This window comes from Gopherus flavomarginatus, chromosome 2 (genome assembly GCF_025201925.1).
Source record: "Gopherus flavomarginatus isolate rGopFla2 chromosome 2, rGopFla2.mat.asm, whole genome shotgun sequence".
Taxonomy (NCBI): domain Eukaryota; kingdom Metazoa; phylum Chordata; order Testudines; family Testudinidae; genus Gopherus; species Gopherus flavomarginatus.
The window spans coordinates 240,660,171-240,669,030 of NC_066618.1; the positions used below are offsets into that span (position 1 = coordinate 240,660,171).

The 8,860-nt window shown below is 43.0% G+C and overlaps 1 protein-coding gene across 1 annotated transcript; it reads left to right on the plus strand.

Annotated features, from left to right (window-relative positions):
• The first annotated feature begins 5,691 nt into the window (after positions 1-5,691).
• On the plus strand, positions 5,692-8,336 carry LOC127045368 (troponin T, cardiac muscle-like). The gene is made up of 2 exons (XM_050941432.1): positions 5,692-5,921; positions 7,996-8,336. The coding sequence occupies exons 1-2, from the start codon at positions 5,708-5,710 to the stop codon at positions 8,268-8,270; spliced, it is 489 nt and encodes a 162-aa protein (XP_050797389.1). The 5' UTR covers positions 5,692-5,707; the 3' UTR covers positions 8,271-8,336.
• The last annotated feature ends 524 nt before the right edge of the window (positions 8,337-8,860 follow it).

Genomic DNA, 8,860 nt, shown 5'->3' on the forward strand with positions numbered 1-8,860 from the left:
AGGGCATTAACAAGCGAATGACCAGGTTACACTTCCATCTGCATTGTACAGGCATAGTTTGAGAGAGTGTATTAGACAATACACAGCTGGAAATATACCAGTTAGGCTTAAAGTTGGGCATTTTGTTATGGCTTCACATATTGATATGAGATCAAAAACTAAACTGTTATTAGGAGGAATTTTAACCAAAATATTTTAAATAAAAAGACAACCTTCTCTTTCAAAATTCATGATAAAAATCACCTTTTCTGCAATACCAATCAAGACAATTTTAACAGACTTCATTCCTTTACAAAATATCTACAAATATTCTAAGCTCATAGAATCAGAAGTGTAGGACTGGAAGGGACTTCAGTAGGTCATCTAGTCCAGTTCCTTGCACATAAGGCTAGTAATAACTAGCCCATTCCTGACAGGTTTTTGACTAACCTATTCTTAAAAGCCTCCAATGATGGAGATTCCACAACCTCCCTGGGCAATGTATTCCAGTGCTTAACCACTGTGACAGGAAGCTTTTTCCTAATGTCCAACCTAAATCTCCCTTGCTGCAATTTAAGCCCATTGCTTCTTGTCCTATCCTCAGAGGTTAACGAGAACAATTTTTTACCTTCCTCCTTGTAACAACCTTTTATGTACTTTAAAACTCTTATATCCCACCTCAGTCTGCTTTTCTCCAGACTAAACAGTCCCCATTCCCCCCCCCCCCATTTTTCTAGACCTTTAATCATTTTTCTTGCTCTCTTCTGGGCTTCCTCCAATTTGTCCACATCTTTCTTGAAATGTAGTGCCCAGAGCTGGACACAATACTCCAACTGAGGCCTAATCAGCTCAGAGTAGAGCAGAAGAATTTAAGTCTTGGGTCTTGCTTACAACACTCCTGTTAATACTTACCAGAATGACATTTGCTTTTTTTGCAACGGTATTATACTGTTGACTCATATTTAGTTTATGATCCACTATGACCCCCAGATCCCTTTCTGCAGTACTCCTTCCTAGGCAGTCATTTCCCATTTTGTACGTGTGCAATTGATTGTTCTTGCCTAAGTGGAGTACTTTGCCTTTGTCCTTATTGAATTTCATCCTATTTACTTTGGGAAAGCTGACTGCTGCAGAGGAGCATGTGGATCGGACAGAGACTTCTCTTAGAGGAGAGTCTATTGATAGAGATTCTCTAGGTTATAGTTAGGAACAGAGGATGGAAGAGGATAATGTAAGGGCCAGATCAGACAAGAAACGTCCACATAAAAAGGAGTCTGACACATCAGAAAAGGGCAGACAATTAAACAGTGACAAGTTTTTAAAGTGCTTGTACATAAATGCTAGCAGTCTCAGTAATAAGATGGGTGAACTAGAGTGCTTTGTGATAAAGGAGAATATTGATATAATAGGCATCACAGAAATGTGGTGGACTGAAGACAATCAATGGGACACAATCATTCCGGGGTACAAAATATATCGGAAGGACAGAACAGGTCACGCGGGGGGGAGAGGCACTGTATGTGAAAGAAAATATAGAATCAAATGAAGTAAAATCTTAAGTGAATCCACATGTTCCATAGAATCTCTATGGATAGTACTTTCATGCTCTAATCTATTATTGACCACCTGACCAGGACAGTGATAGTGATGATGAAATGCTAAGGGAAATTAGAGAGGCTATCAAAATAAAGAACCCAATAATAGTGGCAGATTTCAATTATCCCCATATTGACTGGGAACATGTCACCTCAGGATGAAATGCAGAGACAAAATTTCTCAATACTTTAAATGACTGCTTCTTGGAGCAGCTGGTACAGGAACCCACAAGCGGAGAGGCAACTCTAGATTTAGCCCTGAGTGAAGCACAGGAGCTGGTCCAAGAGGTAACAACACGACCACTTGACCATAATATAACATTTAACATCCCTGTGGTGGGAAGAACATCTTAACAGCCCAACACTGTGGCATTTAATTTCAAAAAGGGGAACTATGCAAAAATGAGGGGGTTAGTTAAACAGAAATTAAAGGGTACAGTGACTAAAGTGAAATCCCTGCAAGCTGCATGGGTGCTTTTTAAAGACACCATAATAGATGCCCAACATAAATGTATACCCCAAATTAAGAAATACAGTAAAAGAACTAAAAGAGCCACCATGGCTTAACCATGTAAAAGAAGCAGTGAAATAAAAAGACTTCCTTTAAAAAGGAAAGTCAAATCCTAGTGAGGTAAATAGAAAGGAGCATAAACACTGCCAAATAAAGTAAAAAATGTAATAAGAAAAGCCAAAGAGGAGTTTGAAGAATGGCTAGCCAAAAACTCAAAAGGTAACAACAAAATGTTTAAGTACATCAGAAGCAGGAAGCCTGCTAAACAACCAGTGGGGCCCCTTGATGATTGAGATACAAAAGGAGCGCTTAAAGACGATAAAGTCATTGCAGAGAAACTGAACGAATTCTTTGCTTCAGTGTTCACAGCTGAGGATGTTAGGGAGATTCCCAAACCTGAGCTGTTTTTTGTAGGTGACAAATCTGAGGAACTGTCACAGATTGAAGTGTCACTAGAGGAGGTTTTGGAATTAATTGATAAACTCAACATTAACAAGTCACTGGGACCAGATGGCATTCACCTAAGAGTTCTGAAAGAACTCATATGTGAAATTGCGGAACTATTAACTAGGGTTTGTAACCTGTCCTTTAAATCGGCTTCTGTACCCAACGACTGGAAGACAGCTAGTGTAACACCAATATTTAAAAAAACTCTAGAGGTGATCCCGGCAATTACAGACTGGTAAGCCTAACGTCGGTACCAGGCAAATTAGTTGAAACAATAGTAAATAAAATTGTCAGACACACAGAACATAAATTGTCGGACAAAAGTCAACATGGTTTCTCTAAAGGGAAATCATGTCTTACTAATCTATTACAGTTCTTTGAAGGGGTCAACGAACATGTTGACAAGGAGGATCCAGTGGACGTAGTGTACTTAGATTTCCAGAAAGCCTTTGACAAGGTCCCTCACCAAAGGCTTACGTAAATTAAGCTGTCATGGGATAAAAGGGAAGGTCCTTTCATGGATTGAGAACTGGTTAAAAGACAGGGAACAAAGGGCAGGAATTAATGGTAAATTCTCAGAATGGAGAGGGGTAACTAGTGGTGTTCACCAAGGGTCAGTCCTAGGACCAATCCTATCCAACTTATTCATAAATGATCTGGAGAAAGGGGTTAACAGTGAGGTGGCAAAGTTTGCAGATGATACTAAACTGCTCAAGATAGTTAAGACAAAAGCAGACTGAGGAACTTCTAAAGGGTGTCTCAAAACTAAGTGATTGGGCAATAAAATGGCAAATGAAATTTAATGTAGATAAATGTAAAGTAATGCACATTGGAAAAAATAACCCCAACTATACATACAATATGATGGGGGCTAATTTAACTACAACGAGTCAGAAAAGAGATCTTGGCATCATCGTGGATATTTCTCTGAAGATGTCCACCCAGTGTGCAGAGGTGGTCAAAAAAACAAAATGTTAGGAATCATTAAAAAGAGGATAGAGAATAAGACTGAGAATATATTATTGCCCTTATATAAATCGATGGTATACCCACATCTTGAATACCATGTACAGATGTGGTCGCCTCATCTCAAAAGAGGTATACTGGCACTAGAAAAGGTTCAGAGAAGAGCAACTAAAATGATTAGGGGGTTGGAGAGGGTCCTATATGAGGAAAGATTAAAGATGCTAGGTATTTCCAGCTTTGAAAAGAGGAGACTAAGGAGGGATATGACAGAGGTACATAAAATCATGAGTGATGCTGAGAAAGTGGATAAGGAAAAGTTATTTACTTATTCCCATAATACAAGAACTAGGGGGTCACCAAATGAAATTAATAGGCAGCAGATTAAAAACAAATAAAAGGAAGTTCTTCACACAGTGCACAGTCAACTTGTGAAACTCCTTACCTGAGGAGGTTGTAAAGGCTAGGACTATAACAGTGTTTAAAAAGAGAACTGGATAAATTCATGGAGGTTAAGTCCACTAATGGCTATTAGCCACGATGGGTAAGGAATGGTGTCCCTAGTGTCTGTTTGTCAGAGGGTGGAGATGGATGGCAGGAGAGAGCTCACTTGAACATTACCTGTTAGGTTCACTCCCTCTGGGGCACCTGGCATTGGCCATTGTCAGAAGACAGGATACTGGGCTAGATGGACCTTTGGTCTGACCCAGTATGGCCCTGCTGACCTGAAGACATCTAATTTTTCTAGGAATTTGTAGTTTATTTTTTCCCTATTTCAGCATCAGATCCTATCTCATTTTCATATAATCAGCTGGTAAGAATCAGCGTAACATCAACCAGATGAGCATGTGAACTGATAAATTGCACATACAAATACAAAGAAATAGGAAATTCATGATGCAGCCAGCTTGAACCTTTCATTTTCTATGGAAAGCCTGCAAGGGCTATTTTGCCTTATTTACTGTTGTCCTTCCACTTCTTTGTTCTCAGATAAACTGCTGTATTAGGGTGGTAAAGAACAGTTCTATACCTTTGAAATTGACAGTCAGTCAAAGAAATGCCCACGTTCAATGCATGAATCTCTGCTACAATAATAAATAGAGTTATTACAAAGAGCTGTGGGATAATCTACTTTTAAATTAGCATTAACAATAGCACAGCTTACTAGCATTTCCCCATAACATCAGGAAAACAAGCCAAATTATTATTTATTGTTCTATATTCATCATTTGCTCTGATAAATGCATTTAAATTATACATGTTTACAGAAATGTCAGTTGGAACTTCTAAATCATTTCTTATTCCCCATTGAAATTAGCAATCCCCACTTTAATTCCTGTCCTGACCTAATTGTTCCAAAAATGAAGAAAAGAAACTGAACTTTGTGTCTGGCAATTGAACTCTATTTATCCCGAAAGAGCCTTAATCACTACAGCTGATATTCACCATTTGATTCAGATTGTTCTGAGTTTTAAAACCATTTATAAGGCCTGGTCCACACTATGCAGTTAAATCTATTTAAACAGCGTTAAATCGATTTAACGCTGTACCCGTCCACACTACAATGCACTTTAAATTGATTTTAAGGGCTCTTAAAATCAATTTCTGTACTCCTCCCCAACGAGAGGAGTAACGCTAAAATCGATATTACTATATCGATTTAGGGTTAGTGTGGATGCAAATCGAAGTTATTGGCCTCCGGGCGGTATCCCACAGTGCACCAGTGGCCGCTCTGGACAGGTAACTCAACTCTAATGCACTGGCCAGGTATACAGGAAAAGCCCCGCGAACTTTTGAATTGAATTTCCTGTTTGGCCAGCGTGGAGCTCTCAGCAGCACAGGTGAAAACGCAGAGCTCATCAGCACAGGTAACAATGCAGTCTCCTGAGAATAGAAAAAGAGCTCCAGCATGGACCGCAAGAGAGGTACTGGATCTTATTGCTATATGGGGAGAGGATTCAGTGCTATTAGAACTGTGTTCCAGAAGACGAAATGAAAAAACTTTTGAAAAAATTTCCAATACCATGAGGGAGAGAGGCCACACCAGGGACTCAGTGCAGTGCAGAGTTAAAGTCAAGGAGCTCAGACAAGCCTACCAGAAAACCAAAGCAGCAAACGGCAGATCCGGATCAGGGCCAAAAACATGCCGCTTCTACGCTGAGCTGCATACAATTTTAGGGGGCTGCGCCACCACAACCCCCACCCCTTGTCCATGGATTTTGAGGTGGGGTTTATAATCTCACCCATGGATGAGGATTCAGCGGAGGGGGAAGATGAGGAGGAGGAAGAGGAGGATGAGCTTGCTGAAAGCACACAGCACTCCATTCTCCCCAACAGCCAGGAGCTTTTTGTGACCCAGACGGAATTACCGTCCCTGCCCTTCCAAGCCACTAGCCCAGACAGTGAAGCCATGGAAGCTACCTCTGGTGAGTGTACCTTTGTAAATATAAAACATAGTTTAAAAGCAAGCATTTCTTAATGATTGATTTGCCATGAGGGCTTGCATGCATTAGCTGGCATTAAAGTTACTGGAAAAGTCTGTTAACATTGTTAGTGCCACAGCCTAGGCAGTTTTTGCCCTGGCCTCCATGCTCAGGAAACTAGCATACACGTACTCTCAAACAAGAAGCATTTCCCCGAAGTAACCGTTGGGGCTAGGCAAATTTTGTGATCAGTCAGTTCCTGACAGCCCCCCCCCCCCATGAGGGTGGTAACGAGGCATCTGTAAATCTCCTAATTAGGAGAAACCTGGCCAAAAAGCTGAACACGTCATTATCCTTATAAATTGCCCACCGTGCAAGCGGTGGGCAGGGAGAGACACAGAGACCTGTATCCGTAACCGAGCCCGATCAACTCGAGGTCTCCCTTGGCTCCGTGTTCTCAGAAGCCTACCCGTTTGCCGGTGGTGATGAAACTTTTGTGGTTTGTGTGTGTAAGTATGCCTAGCTGCTAATTCAGCTAACTAACTGAGCCTTTAATCGTCTGTTGTAAGCCGGAGACGAAAGCCGATTCTAGCCGCCCCAAGGCTCCTGTGAGGGGAAACCCACTGACCAGGAAACCTTGAACGCAAGGGGGATTGGCCGGAGTCTCACGGCAATCTTTAACTGTCTTACTGCATTTTTTTACTTAGACGAGTAATTGCATTTATGCTTAATAATAGCACCAATAGCACCTTTACTAACCCTTGGAAGGACCTAAATAACTACTGGGACCTAGAGCGGTACCAGGGTCAGCTTCTGTTTGTGATTGCAGTATTTTTATTATTTGTTCTAGTATTGTATTGTAGGCCCAAGTTGTAACTAGTATTAAGTTGCTCCTTATCCGCACCTGTGACCCATTTAATAAACCCTCAATTTTAACCCCACGACTCATTGTTTGCGTTATCCCCATTGCTACCTTCGGGGCACTTGTCACCCCTCCCGAGGACATCCAGTGATCGAGCCTCCGCCCTATCCCAGCGCTCATTACCTGGTAGATAACAGGCACCTTGTGACCATTTCGGTGGAGCGAGGGGTGAGAGTAATTAGAGATCAACAAACATGTCTGGGGATGGAGCGGAAATCCTCCAGGGACATCTCCATGAAGCGCTCCTGGAGGTACTCCAAAAGCCTTTGCAGAAGGTTTCTGGGCAAGGCAGCCTTGTTCCATCCACCATGGTAGGACACTTAACCACGCCATGCCTGTAGCAAGTAATCGGGTATCATTGCATGACAAAGCCTAGCTGCGTATGATCCCGGTGATTGCTGGCATTCAAGAAGCATCATTTCTTTATCTCTCTGTGTTATCCTCAGGAGAGTGATATCGTTCATGGTAACCTGGTTAAAATTAATGTATTTTATTAAGGGGACAGACAATTCCCTTAGGGGTAGAGTATGTCGTCTGCTGCTCCTTGTAAAAGCAGAAGAACAGGGAGATGTGCTTTTTAGCATTTGGCCAGCAGGAATCTTCCCAGCTACTAGCCACGCGGTGGGGGGGGGGGTGGGAGGAGAAAGGGGGGGTGATTAGACATCTAATTCCCATAGCCTGAGAACTAAGGTCCAGTTGATCATCTAGGCCCCTAACCCTAACCCTAACCCATTCCTACGGGGCTGCTTGCCTGCTTCTTAAAAGAAATCTTTCCTTGCAGGTAGCCCTGCGGGGGGAGGGGAGGTGGCTTAATGGCGCTGAGCTTTTTAGCATTTGGCCAGCAGGAATCTTCCCAGCTACTAGCCACGCGGTGGGGGGGGGGGGTGGGAGGAGAAAGGGGGGGGTGATTAGATGTAGGCCTTACCATGACCGCATGCAAGCTGAATTGTGATCCCCGGACCTGCATCTGTGTTGATCTGTTACACCACAGCCGCAGGCACTAAATACTAAAAGAATCCAAATGCGACCTTGTAGTGAAATGACATGTGCTACACAAGGTGAATAGCGTAGTTCACTTGTGAAAGAGTATAACCATTGTTCTGTGAAATGTATCTCTTATAATCCTTCTATCACTATTTTCCCCCACTCATGCAGCTGCAAATTTTTCAAGCCTCCCTACTCCATCCCGAAGGCTAGCTCAGATAAGGCGGAGGAAGAAGAGGACACGAGATGAAATGTTCACAGAAATCATGGCAGTAACCCGCAATGAAAGAGCTCATCTGGGGGAGTGGAAGGACATGGTAGCAAAGTACAGGAAAGATGCCAGTGAACGTGAGGACAGGAGGGACCAACGTGAGGACAGGAGGGACGCTCGAGATGAGATGTGGAGGCAGGAAGATCAGAGGTGGAGGCAGGAAGATCAGCGGTAGCAGGATGCAATGCTGGAGCTGCTGCGCGATCAAACTGACATCCTCCGACGTCTGGTGGATCTTCAGGAAGAGCTGCGGGGTCACAGAGTGCCGCTCCGCCCATGTTTAACCACCCTCAATACTCACTGTGTTCCATATCTTCCACACCCAGACGTGTAAGAATGCGTGGGGGAAGGCTTTCTGCACCTGCCCACCCCACCCTCGTGGACAGTCCAACCAAAAGGCTGTCATTACATTGATGGCCTTTTTCTTCCCTCCTATCCTCCTCCCAAACCACTCCCGGGATACCTTGTTATTTCTCTTACTCTTTTTATAATTACATGCTTTTTAAACGAAGTGGGAGGGTGGGTTGCTTACAGGGAATGACTTTTAATAAAGAATACAAGCTTTTTAAACGATAGTAACTTTATTTCCATAAGCAAGCTGTAATGGAAGGGGGGGGTAGGTTGCTTGCAGGAGGAGTCAATAAAGGGGGGAGGTTCATGAAGGGGAAACAAACAGCAGTCACACCGTACCCTGGCCCATGATGAAACTCGTTTCAAAGGCTTCTCTGATGCGCACCGCTTCCTGGTGTGCTCTTCTAATCGCCC